This window comes from Gymnodraco acuticeps, unplaced genomic scaffold (genome assembly GCF_902827175.1).
Source record: "Gymnodraco acuticeps unplaced genomic scaffold, fGymAcu1.1, whole genome shotgun sequence".
Classification (NCBI taxonomy): domain Eukaryota; kingdom Metazoa; phylum Chordata; class Actinopteri; order Perciformes; family Bathydraconidae; genus Gymnodraco; species Gymnodraco acuticeps.
Genome location: NW_022990125.1, coordinates 1,109,387 through 1,124,720, shown reverse-complemented (window position 1 = coordinate 1,124,720; position 15,334 = coordinate 1,109,387). Strand labels below are relative to the sequence as shown.

At 40.4% G+C, this 15,334-nt stretch overlaps 1 protein-coding gene across 1 annotated transcript in view; it reads right to left on the bottom strand.

The window, feature by feature from the left end:
- The window catches only part of adamts3 (ADAM metallopeptidase with thrombospondin type 1 motif, 3), a 225,536-nt gene that overhangs the window by 30,845 nt on the left and 179,357 nt on the right, over nucleotides 1-15,334 (bottom strand). The window contains 3 exon segments of the mRNA XM_034216683.1: nucleotides 1,212-1,375; nucleotides 11,512-11,592; nucleotides 14,882-15,005. Of these exon segments, the coding sequence (XP_034072574.1) occupies nucleotides 1,212-1,375; nucleotides 11,512-11,592; nucleotides 14,882-15,005 (369 nt within the window).

Sequence of the window (15,334 nt, the reverse complement as noted above, 5' to 3'; positions counted from 1 at the left end):
CCCTTTGCAGATCTATCCACCTTGGGACCCGTTATCGTTTGCGGGATCCGTTTCCGCAGTTCCGTTACGGCTTTGTGTGAACGAACGGGCTATACGCGAGAGAAAAGTAGCAGATACAACCCGTTTCGTTCTCGTGTAAACACCGCCTAAGCCCACAAAAAGTATTGTGTAAATATGTTGGTTGGCACGTAAATCTTTTCATTACATTTAACCATTTAAATGTTTCCAATTGCAAAATATATTAGGTTTTTGATCATTTCCTTTTAATGCGTTCTCTAATGGGATCGATCACAAACATTAAAACGTTAGACTCCTTACATAGAATTGAATCTGCAGCGTCTCGTTAGCTCACAGTCATAGAGTGTTTGGACAATATTTCTCTTGCCTCCTTGTCTTTGGCCATAATCTCCTCTGCTGAAGAAACACTTAAGCCTCTTAGAATCTCTCCTCCCTACCCCTGAGAGTTTTTCACCATGGGATGTCTCGTAAGAGTCTCTTTGTGAATCTTTTATCCATAGCAGGATCTAGACCTAACAATAACACAACATTCCTAGAAAATATCATTTTTCTAAGATTTTTCTCCCAAATGCGTCACTTGGGCACTTAAAAATTGTATGTGATATGATCAATAGAACTCGCACAGGCTTCATCAGAAGAAGTATCTTCTTAGTTGAGAGAGCTGCTTAACAAGAGAAGTGAACATATGACATCGTGTATTAAAACGTTGGACAATCAGACTACTGACTAATATCAGATTTTCCAGAATCACAGCAGCAGTTTAATGCAGAAGTGTTTTTGCTGTCTTATATCCTCCTGACGGGAAGCACTGTGTTGTGCAGTTCAAATTGTTTCAACTTTGACCTCCAGTCCTTACCACTAACATTTTGATGCACAACCAAACAGATAACAGCTGTATGTAGCCAGCTGGCACGGGAGGTAACAATAGAAACAAAACATAAAGCTGTTTTTGCTCTTCGCCCTCGCAGTGAGCAAAGAGCAAATTGCGTTTCATTTGAATGTTGCCATGTCATTTTACTGGCCTGAAAATCTGATTCCAATCATATCAATTCAACACAAAAAGATAAGTAAAAGTGATGGGAAAATAATGAGAAAAATAGGCTTACCTGCTTCTTTCACAGGGCTCATTTTCAAGCAAAGAGGATATTACAAAATGGAAGTACAAGCAGTAACAGAGAAGGAGTTATAATTACCAGAACCACCACAGGGTCGTGAAGAGGTCCGTCAGTGTGCAGAGTCTCCACCTCGTCCTCAATGATGTAGTGCCACTCCACGCCCAAGTCAATGAAGCTTCTGGACTTGACTTCCTCTCCTTTCCCGTTGAGGATGTAATGTCCCGTTGCCTGGTTCTTGATTGCTGCAATCATTCATTTGGTTATGACCCGGTGACAAAGAAACCTGGCACTTGCTTGGAATGATTATGGCTGAAAGTTATAATGGGTTACTCATGCAGTACATTTATGGAGAACAAGCGCTTGAACTTCTTATATAATACAACTTCTACGACCTGAGGCTGAAATGAGAATTGGCATGTAACCTGTTAACTGCTTTAAATATATCTGATGTAAATCAGTTGCAATTACAAGATGTCAAAACAACCCGACTTGTGTCTGCTAAAGATCCTTCCCTCCTGCTCCAGTGCAGATTATAACAGATTAGTCCATCGATTGAAAAAAACAACAACAATGCTTCAACTTCACATCAACTTTCACATAAATGCAGAGTTGACAGCAGGAAATAAGAAGCCACTAGTTCTTGAAATCAAAGCAAGTAAGAAATATCTTCAAATTGATCCATCAGCACATGTCATTTCAAAGTGAATGACAGTGACAGGAAAGATGGATGCGATAGAGAAACTACAGAAAAGGAATAATTGTAATGCTGTCAGCTAAATATTTCATTAAGAGTTAGATGTTCACCCTAGATGAAATCTTAACAAACACATTTAATTTTGTCACTTTTTTCTTCTATTCTGCTACAGCAACCACATCTCACGGAGTTCAGAGTCGATGTATGGGGACAAAACATTGGATTTCCTAATTATATATAGAATGTCAACTTTAGGGTGACTGTATCTGCGAAGGAGTGCGGTCGTCTTTCAACAAGAGGGTTGCGGGTTCGATCCCAGCCGTTGCAGTCAATAATGTCTATGTAACCTTGCGCAATATACTTCACCCTGAGTTGCTACCGCCTACAGCTGTGTAACAACATGCGTTCAGTGCTCTTTGCAAGAACGTTAATGGTGAGTGATGAGGAAGAATCAAATATGAAGCTGTGCCCTGGACAGCTCCCTCAATCAGCCTTGTTCTACACATTTGAATTGGTACATTTAAAATCATTATCTTCGGTAAAGCAGATTAATAATAATAACAATAATAATGCAAACAAATGATAATTATTGCAGATTATAGATTATAAATAAATCATTTAGGGACAAGGGGGTGAGATTAAATAAATTATACTTCTTCTCACTCCTTTTTGAACACTAGATGTGGCACTGTTTATGTTGCTAATGCTGTTGTTGTTGAATTTCTCTTACATGACTATGCACTGCAACATTTGTTTTGTTTTGTAATTATTTATTTTACTTGTTCGAAATAAATGTATCAATCAATCAATCAATTATCTTTGTATTTGCTGTGAATGACCTGTGGGTGTGTTTCCAAGGATCCTCACTCGCCTGCCTTTGTTCCTGCTTGTCTCCTTCCTACCTGCCATCCTCCAACCATGCCCCTTTCTTCCCTGCTGCCTCTAGATTCCCATTCCCCCTCATCCCCTGTTCCAGATCCCCCTCTAGAATAATAGTAATACTTTCTTACCACCACGACCCATTTAAAAGACGACTCAGTGATTAATGTGTTGTGATGACAGAGGCCATTTCCTCTGGCACAGTCCAGCTCTCTCCTGAAGCACACAGCCGATATTGCTTCTACAGGAGCAGCTGACCACTCTCTGGGCCTTTCAGCTTCATGATAACAAAGGAGAATGCTCCATCAAAGGCCATTAAAGCTAGCGCCAGAAAGTGTGTGAACTGTTATTGTTGTACTTTTTAAGGATTATAGATAAAGGGAGTTTTTGTTGGGTAGTTGAGTGGAGGAGTTCCACATCTGTGGGCCTTATAGCAGCTGATGTAGTGATGGTAACAATGTAGGAAGTGAATCATGTTGTTATTGGGCAACAAAATCAAGGCTGTTTAAAATTGCATATCAACGTACTGCTTACTTAAAGGTGGGGTAGGTACGTTTCAGAAACCGGCTCGAGATACACTTTGTGTTATATTCCATGGAATGCTCTTAACATCCCGATAGCAATGAATATCTTAAGTGCTTTGACAAAAAATCCATAAAAAAATGTCATCTGTGGAAGCTGTGGTACTGTAAAAAGTAACCTCTTTACACAACTATTGTCATGATTCTTGTGTTATGTCACGTTTTAGTTTTGTATGTCTTGTTATGGGTGTGTTTCTGTTCTCTCTGTCATGTTTTCCTCCTTGTGTATTGTCTGGTCCCTCTCCCTGGGTTTTTCCTCCCTGTCGTTAGTTTCCCTGGTGTGTCTAATTGTTTGATTGTGTTCACCTGTGGCCCTTGTGTTTCTCCTCCCCTGCCCGGCTGTTTCTCGTCTGGTGATTACCCCTCCCTGTATTTAGTCTGGTCTCTTCCTGTGTTCAGTGTTGGTGCTTCTTTTGTTTGTGACCTAGTTCACCGTAGAGTGTTTTGTTTGTTTCCATGTGATATGTTCGATAAGAGCCCTTGAAATAAAGGTATTATCAGTATTATCTGCGTTTGGGTCCTACCTGCTTCACTCCGCGTATCAACTATTGGAACAAGTGAATGAGGCTGGAGGTTTTTTTAATAGAACTAAATAAGGTGGGGTTTAAAAGCTTCTATTAACACTAGATTGCAATTTAAAGCGGAAATAGACCCAATTTAGTTTTTAAGTTATTACTTTGAAGTAAATGTTTCTGGCACAATGTAATTACCTATTTACCACACTTTCACTATGCAATTTGTATGTCTAGCAGCAAGATATCGATTTCTTCGAACAGCATTGGGAATTAATTGGTAAATAATGTATCTGTATATATTACTAGCTTTCTCACTGATCGTCTGAATAAAGGCAGCACCAACACTAATAACACTTGGAACTACAGGGGGAAAGTTGTCCTAATTGCTACTTAAAGGATGAGGTTCAAACTTGGTTTGTACAGAATTTAAGCTTCTATGCGTATTTGAAAAACACAAGTTAGCAACAGCGTTTCAGTTGTAACAGCTGAGCAGTTTTTGAAAGTAGTTTGCTTCCTCTCAGTTGCTTAAAGAGGCCCTATTATGCAAATGTGTACAATTAATAATTGCATTTTGTGCATCTACCGTCACATGTTTATATGCTACAATGTTCAAAAACTGCTTTAGTTTTTAGAGAGCCCAGAGCCAAGTCTGCTCTGATTGGAAAGCTGGCCGGCTCTGTTGTGATTGGTCAGCCGCTTAGAGATGTCCCTCCCCTTAGCTTATCCCGTTCAATATGTTGGAGCGCTAGTAGCGCTAGCCAATGGAAGCGCAAGTGTTAGGTAATGATGTCACTTTATTATGGAAGTAAACAAAGGACAACAATCAAGGTGTTCATCCTGTTGGACCTGTCTGCTGCATTCGACACAGTGAATCATCAGATCCTCCTTCGCACTCTCCAAAAACTTGGAGTTTCAGGCTCTGCACTTTCCCTCCTCATCTCATACCTCAAAGACCGCACCTACAGGGTTACCTGGAGAGGGTCGGAGTCCGACCCTTGTCAATTAACTACAGGGGTCCCTCAAGGCTCTTGTTCTTGGTCCCCTCCTCTTCTCCTTGTACACAAACTCGCTCGGATTAGTCATTAGCCCGCATGGTTTTTCTTACCACTGCTACGCTGACGACACCCAATTAATTCTGTCCTTTCCCCGCTTAAGCATTTGCACACTATTTACAAATAAAAATAAAATGTTGTTACTGTCTTAAAACCATCCTCGTCATTATATAGAAACAACAATCAGTGTCTTTCTAGTACAGTACATACATTATACCAGGCCACCCTACTTACTTGATTGTCAGTGATTGGGTCCGATTGGTCATTAAGCTGGCAAAGATAGCTCTGCCTGTCAAAGTTTTCAAAGAACCCACTGACACACGCGAGGAACATTACGGGCATGACCAATTACTCTAAGCTACTGACTCATTCATTTTCATCCTTATCAGGGGGGGCCAAGACCTTGACTACGGCTTTGAGACGCTTCATACTGAAGGAGGACCGAGCCCCGTTCAACTCACTTGCAACGCAGAGTGGGCTTCGCACGTGTGGAGGCTACTGCTAACTGTCATCGCCGGTGCCGACCTCTGCAAGGCCAGTAGTCCGGGCCCCGTCTATCCAGGACGGGCTTCCATCGGCGGATCGGGTAGGCCATGCTTACCTGCTGAGTGGAACTTCCCCCGCTCTCCCCCTCTGACTATTACGATGCCCTTTGCCAGTATTCTTCTTCTAACTCTTCTAGTCTCCCGACTATAACGAAATTTAAGCAGAAGTGCTTAATCATGTTGCTTCTACTTCTGTCTGGTATTCAGCCTAATCCTGGTCCTTTAATGGTATGTAATACCCCGGCGGACTTTAAGAACTTGTCTGGGTTACACATCATCCATGTAAATGCTCGCAGCTTGCTTCCCAAAATGGATATGTTGCGAATTTGGTCAGAGTCAACTGGAGCTGATCTAATTATTGTTTCTGAGACTTGGCTTTCAAATAAAATATTGGATAAAGATGTCGGAATTGACGGCTTCAATATTTATCGTTCGTACCGCCCCAGGAAAGGTGGTGGCGTGGCGATTTACGTGAAACATAATCTTGCTGCACAGGTCATCTTCTCCAAATCTGCTGTTAAATCTTAGCACTAAAGATTGATTTATCTGGTGGTCAGTTTTTAACTTGTTGGTTGCTATAGGCCCCCTTCTGCTACAAACGACACATTATCCTCGCTAATGCAGCTTTTATCTCAACTACAGTTTAAGGAAATCATCCTGGTAGGTGATTTTAACTGGGACTGGCTTTCACCAGTGTCTGATGATTTTAAAGCTCTTTGTATGTCTCTAAATTTTACACAAGTCATTGAAAGTGCCACTTGTCTTAACACCAGGTGTCTAAAAAAAATCCTCTCTTATCGATCTTTTAATTACTAATAAACCCCATAAATATACTGCAACCGGGGTCTTTGCTAATGACCTGAGTGATCATTGTTTAGTTGGTGCTATTAGGGATACCAAAATCCCCCGTACTAAGCCCTGTGTTGTACGGGGGATTTTAAATGGGATCGTATTTTATTGATTGGTGATAAACATGCTCCGTTTCGCCGGTTCAGGGTGAAGGGCCGTGATACCCCCTGGTTCACTTCTGATCTGGCAGCCCTCTTACGCAAGAGGAATCTGCTTTGGGCTGCTGCGAGGAAGACAGGCTCTGAGGCTGACTGGTTTCTTTTTCGTCCACTGCGTAATCGCTGTACTGCTTCCATTAAAAAAGCCAAAAGCAATTTTTACTTATCCTAGACCACAGACAGTTTAAACGATCCTAGGAGATTTTGGCATACCATAAAATCCCTCTCTGCCAGCTCTCGCTCCTTAGAGCTGCCTCCTAACATTGTTGTTGACTCCATCCCTGTGTCGATTAAGACAGAGATGCTTAATTGTTTTAATAAACATTGTATTGCCTCCAGTTCCTTATTTGACACATTATCGTTTGGTAAATCATCTCCCTCCATCACCACCAGTCATGCCTCCAGTAGCCACACTTTCTCCTTCAACCCCTTCAATGTTGGGGAGGTTTGTAAGGCTCTAAAGGGCCTAGACCCTAAAAAATCAGCAGGCCCGGACGATCTCCCCCCTTATTTCTTACGGCTAGCTGCAGATATTATAGCCAAACCACTGTGTCATGTTTTTAATCTTTCTATAACAAACAATGTCATTCCAGATGTTTGGAAAACTGCAAATGTTCTCCCCTTATTGAAAGGTGGTGATCCCATGGTGATGAATAATTACAGACCAATTTCCAAGCTCTCTATTTTAGCTAAAGTACTTGAAAGGCTGGTGAATGATCAAATCAAAGAATATTTAAGCTTGAACAACATTCTATCTCCTCACCAGTCAGGCTTTAGGAAGCAGCACAGTACAGTAACGGCTGCTTTGAAAGTAGTGAATGACATTGTTGAGGGCTTGGACGCAAAGAGCTACTGTGCTGCCCTTTTTATAGATGTATCCAAGGCATTTGATTCTGTGGACCATGGCATTCTATGCCAGAAGCTATCTCATATAGGCCTGTCTGACCAAGCTGTTGGTTGGTTTGCAAACTATCTTTCAAATCGCAAGCAATGTGTAAAATTCAGCGGTCTCTCCTCAAGCTTTCTTAATGTGCCCAGAGGTGTTCCTCAAGGTTCGGTCTTGGGACCGACCCTTTTTACAATTTATATAAATGATGTGGGTCAAAGTATTGATATATGCAGATGATACTGTTGTGTACTGTTGTGCTAGCACTGTTGCCCTTGCATTTGAACGTCTGCAGTCTGCTTTTGACACTTTTCAGTCACATCTGTTCCACCTTAGGTTGGGGTTAAATTCAGATAAGACAAACAAAAGTCATGTTGTTTTCCAATAAGAAAAAGTTACCAACTGTTCTTCCCTGCATCATGTCTGCACAGCATAACCCCATTGAAGCTGTTAACACCTACAGATACTTAGGCATCACTATAGATGAACATCTCTGCTTCAAACCACATATTGACAATTTCTTAAGGAAATTTAAATTAAAACTGGGATTCTTTTTTAGAAATAAGGCCTGCTTCTCCACAATTGCGAGGAAACGGCTTGTAGCTGCCACATTTTTGCCGCTCTTGGACTACGGGGATGTTGTGTACATGAACGCCTCAGCTCACTCCCTTCATCTGCTGGACGCTGTCTACCATGGGGCTCTGAGGTTCATAAAAAGCCATATCATACTCTGCCCCCTCGACCTGGAACACACTTCAGCAGGAACTTAAGCTGACCAGTTTGATACCCATCACAGATTTTAAACTCATTTTAAAAAAGCTGGAGAAATCATCTGTGGGTGTTTGCACCTGCTATATCTACTGTATATGGATTTCAATGACTACTTTTTTTACGATGTTGTATTTTAGTGTCCTGTCTGTCTGTAACTTTGTGTGGTAGTGTTACCACTGACAGGTCTCTCTTGAAAATGAGACCTTGTGTCTCAATGAGATTTTATAAATAAAGGTTAAATAAAAAAATAAAAGACGCCTCATACTGAACTCAGAGTTTTAAGAAATAGAAGGTGACTGTCAATATATCTTGGTGTTGGTTCAGCAGACATACAGTAGTGAACACTGGCTCCTCTAACGGCTTTATATCAGATAGTAATACCAAAGCAGGAAATAAAAAAAGATGAACTTGATGGCTGGAGACGGACAAACTCAACTCAATATCACTTCAATGCATGCAGAACAAAAAGTGACTGTTTGGCTATTTTCTACTGAGACGAGGCTCACTTTTCTTTAAGTCAGCTGAAGCAAATGTCTGATATGTTGGCAAGATAAATAAGACTGGCTTGACTTGAATGACATTTAAACTCAGCGAGGGGAAAAATGTCTCCCTTCAAAGCATGACTAATGTGACAAGCTCCTTTTATAAAGGACACGATTCACCGTTTTTTGTCCTCCGCAGGGACACGATCTTCCAATCATAGCTTAGCAACTGTCACTAGGCAGCATGACAGTCGAGCTTTGAAAGTCACCGAATGTTGAACGGCCATTATTAGGTATTCTCTGTGGAGGAATGTAACTAAAGTATATTCTACTCAATGGTAACTACTGTATAGGCCGGGTATTTTTCAACCAGAGCTATCACAATATCTTACCAGCATCAACACTTGTACCTACCCTCAACGATTGATACTTTGATTCAGAAGACAGTGCTTTGGTCAGGTAAGGTTTACCTACAACAACTGCTTAATTAGGGTTAGGACAATAATGTTGTTTAAATTGAAATGGTGACCATGATAAGATATAAATAATAACTACTTAGTTTAGCTGCTCTTTTGATGATAGGTAAAGAGAACCAATGGCTAGCAGTAGGATGCTTTACGGAATGGCTGAGATTACATTATTAATTAATTTAATAAATGTTTTACTTATTAGACCCTTATACCCAAAGCAACTTACATACGCTAAATTCTGTGGACAGTCCCCACAGGAACAATTGCTGATAGTGTCTTACCCAGGGACAATGCAACATGCGGACTGCAGTGGGGGTCCAGGTGGGATTGAACCAGTGTCAGCGCACTAAACCACTGAGCCTCCTGTGGCTCAGATAGCTAAACTATCACTACGGCTAGCAATCTAATTTGCTAGCGTGTTTGATGACCCTTACTGGTTGTACGAGCTATTAAAATGTTATCTGTTACATATCACACTGGCTATTGACTTAACAACAGTATAAAACATTTCAATAGAAAAATTGTATGATAAATACATTCAGGCTGATTTTATTATTAGAAAAAAAATAATGTTCATCTATATTTTCCCTGCATCAATTGCTGTAAAGAATTCTTTTTTCAGGGTATCATTACATGTGGTTTTCAAAATCTTCATTGGGAGATTTGTTTTTATGACAATTCATCCTAGATATAATTAAGCAATAGCTCACGACAGGCCGTGGTATATGCTCATTATATCACAGCTAAGGGGCGTGGTTCGGCCCGACGCGAAGCAGCACAATTCATTATGTCAAACCTTGGAAAGTATCTAGATATCCCTGCCCTAATGCCAAAGGAACTGCACACTGAATATGTTTTGCCGTTTGATATCTATGTCTGGACCGCTGCGTAAAAAGGAGGGTTTCTGTCCCGTTACTTCTCCGCTGCTTTCTTGTTACAGTTTGCCCAACGGTATACTGTTTTTCTCAGACGCGGAGGGATACTGACTTGTTGTGAAAAGTAACTTACAATTCTACCCGTGGTATACGCTCAGTATATCACGGCTAAGAACCAATCAGATTGCTTGATTTGACTTGTCCGTTTTATAATGTATTATTTTGGAGCTGTAGGTTTTTCTTGAGTCACTAGTTTTAGTTTTGGTATCATTATCTCTGAGCTGCACTTGACAGCGTTCTTTTACAAGAACAGTTGTCTTTTTCACCTTTTTTAGTTTGACCTTTGTTTCCGCTTCAATTTGAGAAGTTAACAAGGCTACAGAAAAGTAGCCCTTCAATGCTATCGTCTCTCTCTGTTGGTCACATGAGCCGGTCCAAATCAAGAGTATGGATGAGAGCAGCGCTCCGTCACTGCCTGGCGAAATGGCGGCCACGCTCACTTTCCAGTAAAAACAAGGGTCAGCAATATCATGCCTAAAAGCTGCTGTGAAAAATATATATCCGTGCCTGCAGTCCTCCACGGAGAGAAGGAAAAGCACAATCAATGTCAGTCAATATATGTACGCCTGTGGCATACACTTCATCACGGCTGAACTATGATGCCAATGAGTTTAAAGTCAAATGTCAGAGTCAGAACATTACATCATTTGTAATGTTAAAAGTCAAAGTAGTAAATATACATAACACTGATTAGCTGTCCACTGGCACTGACCGGACATCAATCCCCTATTGATTTATATTAAACTATAAACCTATGGTGATCATCTCCAAAGACATTATGTAATGTTGTCTTTTTGACCATTGTAATTGGACTCTTTGCAGATTAGACTTTGGACAGTATTCGTAATGTTTTAATGTAATTGGCGAACTCTTCAGAATTGGTATTTTCTGCCAGTCAAATGACAGCAAATGTTTTCACTGAAAAAGGGGCGATGACTTGGAGGGAAAGTAACCGGATTGGCTGCTCTCATCTATAGTTTTGTTGAAACGTGTATCCAGCCTGGAATTTGTGGCTCGATAATAAAGCTGTGGCCTTATTCCTCCTCCGCTCTCAAAGTTCAGTTACAGTATAACTCCTTTAGACACTGCAGGGTTTATAACTTCAACATAAACAGAGGTCAAAATAATGCATTTAACATAGCCGTTTCTACAAAACACATATATAACAGTTCCTCTCCTCTGAGTCTGTTAAAAAGATCCCAGGCACAATCCTGCAGCTTTAATATGAATATATATATATATAAATATATAATGTGAATTCACCTTAACATAGTAGAGAAAATAGTAGTAGTAAAAAAAACTGCAGTGTCATTATTCTGGCAGTGAAAGAACCCACTTATCTATTAATCTCTCTTCAATAGATAATAAATTATGAATGAGCAATACGAAGACTAATTATCTCTGCCTGAGAGGTGACATGGAATATATTATGCAAAGCCTCACATCTATTATTCTACATTATGTGTTCCCATTAGTCTTCCTGGAAAACAAGAAGAGGATGTTGAAATGTCCTCTCTGATTTCATACAGTACATGTGTTGGTGTTAGGAAGGCACACTTACCAAGAATTTGAGGGGAGGCCTCATGTTCTTGGATCATCACATGTCTAGCTCCAGGAGGAATGAGAAACATCTTAAGGTAACCTTTGCCAAGTTTGTAGCGGCAGCAGAAGCAGATGAGGGAGGGTTAGGAAAGAAAAGACACACACAGGTAAGTTAAGCAGATACAGAGACATATTTGTTTGCAGTGGTGGACATCACGCATGTTTCAGAAGTGTTGCTCGACAGAGAAGAAAATGGTAAAATGTCTTCTTCAATAGAAGCCTACAGGTATTTTTTTTTATTGAAACAGGCTGTTCATTCACATCTATCTTTTGCGTCATCAAAGGACTCTTAGAAATGTCAACATATTATTGTGTTACTATTACGTATAACTCAAGATATCCCTTAAATAAACTCTCCATTCCTTTATTTTGAATATACGCAGACAGGATGGGAATGCCTCAAGCCATGTTTCAATAAAGCGTGAAGAACAGGGTATTTTCGGACTACAGGGCAGCAAAGTGGCCTTCTGTCAGGGATGTCCACCGCCTGCAAACCTACCATGACTCACCGAGTACATTTCTAGAGTCTTCCGTCTCATTTAAATACACATTTCGGGCTCCTTTGGGCAAAGAGAAGGCTCCTCTGGTCTTCCCTTCAAAATGAAATGAATCAGTTAGTGAGTCTCGCAGTGTTTCCTCCCGTATCCAATTTTATCATTTCTCTGCAACATCGCCTACAGTGGAGGCACATTTAATTAGCATAGCAGGGAGCAGAGCAATTCATATCGGGTGAGGAGGCAATCTATTTTTTTACACTTGACAATCACCAGGACTGAATTGCTGTGCTGTGATTACTCGCCCTTGGATTTGACACTGGACACCTCCTGACGCAGACGATGATGATTATGAATGCGCTGGCACAATGTCACAGTGTTCACACAGGGTCACAACAGGTGGCAGACCAGGGGAAGCTGCTCACTCTGCTGTGTGTTTGAGAAGATAAATTGCAATGTACCTTTCGGAAAATGCCAAAAGATGCCCTCTTCGCTGGAGAACATTTTATAATAGCAGCCAATTTCAGAAACCTCAAGCCGCTCAATAGAAATCACAGTTTGATTACATGACTTTTTGTGGACTGATTGGAAAAACTGCACACAAGAAAGCTGTCTAAAAAAGACCACTTTGGATGTGTGGGGTTGAATGGAGCATCAGCATGCCAGTTGAGGCTCAATCAATCAACTTTTAAATAGCGAACAACATCCCAGATTACCTCCGAGTCTGTCAGTTTGTTTGATGACTTTTTTGTCTGCACAAAGACCTCTAAAGTTAGTTTGTTAGGCTGTTGAAGCAATATACATTAAATGATAATACATACAAAAACAACATCTCTGGATAGTGAACCTGTCACAGTTCCCACAGTCAAACCTAAACAGACGCTTGATTAGTAACAAGGAACAGAAGAAACAGCAGATGACATCACTCTTGTCTCTAAGTCACTACAGTGTTAGGCATCCATCTGCTCTACAAGCTGCACAGTAAATGCTATAGGACAGCAGTAATGGAGTATTCAGTAACACTGGATACTTGCATATTGTGTTTTCCAACAAAGGGCTTTCTTTTTGGGCTCTCTTGCTTAAGTGTTTCCCTGTTAAAAAAGGTGAGGGGTTAAAAGAGAGAGTGATGTTAAGAAACAAATTATGAAATGGATTGATAACAGTTTCAACAATTCTGAAACGGTTTAATGAAGCCTTCACGTCAAATCCCTCACAACGTCAATTTTCATTTGATTGACTTTATGACATCACGTCACATGGATAATGGTGTAATGGTAATATAGTGATGACAGATGAGGCTGGCATCATGAAAACGTTTAATTAAATGCACGGGTCGTTTGTTATTTTCTCATGCTGGAGGTTAATGTGAAAACACATTGTTCACAAAGAAAATGAATCACTTACTCACACTCATTCAGCTTCACAACGCAAAGTACGTTTTGTTACAGACAAAACACCCATGTGTGTGTGTGCGCCCTGTGTGTCTGCAGAGGGGAGATAACCTAAAGGAAGCAGCCTCAATTGAATTTGTACGAAGAGAAAGCACACTGTCTGAATTAACAAACTCAATAATAAAAAGAGAAACTAATATGTGAAATGAATAAAAAGGGGCATAATTATTTTTCTGCTACTTAATAAGGTTCTTAATCCAAAACAAAAACAAATGTGACAGCTGACAGATACTGTGGCTTTTCCCGCTCCCTGTAGATTTATTTATTAGCTTTGAATGTAATATTCTGCACATTAACAAAGATAAATGACAGAGATCTGTAGAATGTGGACGCCATAGTGTCGTGCAGTGATTACATATTTTTGTAGGCCGACCCGGAAGTTAGCGCCACAAGGGCTCATTTGACAAAAAGGAATGGTCTTTTTCCTTTTGTTTTCGGAGTATTGCAGAAAGCAAGATCTATGGCAAACACACGTTTATGATACTTACACATTTTGTTCAGCAGGATAGTCCGCGCAGTTCAACACCTTTATGGTGTATAGCGTAAATGCAATCGGCAGTAGTAAAAAGCTCATGTTTGGCTTGACACAAACGACATCACGATTCCATGGCTGTGCATCACTACCGCTAAGCTAAAGCCGGCTAATGTTCGGTGTGATGACGTTTAGTATTTAGTACTTTAGTACTTAATTTTGCATACGCCATTTTTAAAAGACATGGAAGATTTGAACACTCACCAGTGTGGTATTTACTTAAAGGTGGGGTAGGTACGTTTGAGAAACCGGCTCGAGATACACTTTTGTTATATTCCATGGAATGCTCTTAACATCCCGATAGCAATGAATATCTTAAGTGCTTTGACAAAACATCCATAACAAAATGTCATCTGTGGAAGCCGTAGCACTGTAAAAAGCACGACCAATCACCTGAGCCGGCCCGGCTAAAGTAACTGGATGGCCTACCTGCCTGTCAGCCTTCCATCTGTGCACAAACTTATCTCGTGCCCTCATTCGTCATGTGCGCGTTCATGTGTGTTGGAGGAGGGGCTCTGTGAGGAAGTGGCACATGTTTTCCGGCTGTGTATTTTCAAATTCTAGCGATCTCGAGCTGGTTTCTCCAAAATTACCTACCCCACCTTTAAGGATTTTATGTCGTAGAACAAAAAGTGGAAATCTCCTAAACTTGTGTTAACCACAGATCTTATTCCACATGTTGAAAAAAACATTTTGAAACTTTTTCAGAAATCATACTCTGTTTGTGGGATTAGGTTTCACATGTTAAAAGGAGTAAAACAAGAGTGCCACTGAAAAAAGATTACTAAAGTGCAGCATGGACAAAGCTGCACTCCACTCACAAACATGTGGACTGGTTTCATGTTTTCTTACCAGGTTTCTTTGGTGTTCGGGTGAAGGATCCTTTCACGGTGCGGCAGTGGGAGTTGTCCCCACCACAAACACCACATCTGTCTTCAACTTTGGTGGAGCCAATCTCTCTGTCGCAGCCGACATTCTGCAGACCACGAACATAACCAGACAGATTAGTTGAGATTCTTTTTGGACTTGTTAAACATACAAAGTGGTTTTACAACAAGGCTTCATAATGAGATTATCAGTGCTAAATGGAGACGGAGTTGTGTAAATCTGATTGTGTTTTGAATACGTATGTTATACAGATCCAGCAGAGCATTCCAAAGCATACTGTTTTTGGTGGAAAGTAACTTTGAACATTTACTCAAGTACTATACTTAATAACCATTTTAAAGAACTCTACTTATGTATTTTTATATTATGCTACTTCATACTGTACTTATAATTAAATACATTACTGCGGAAGATTTG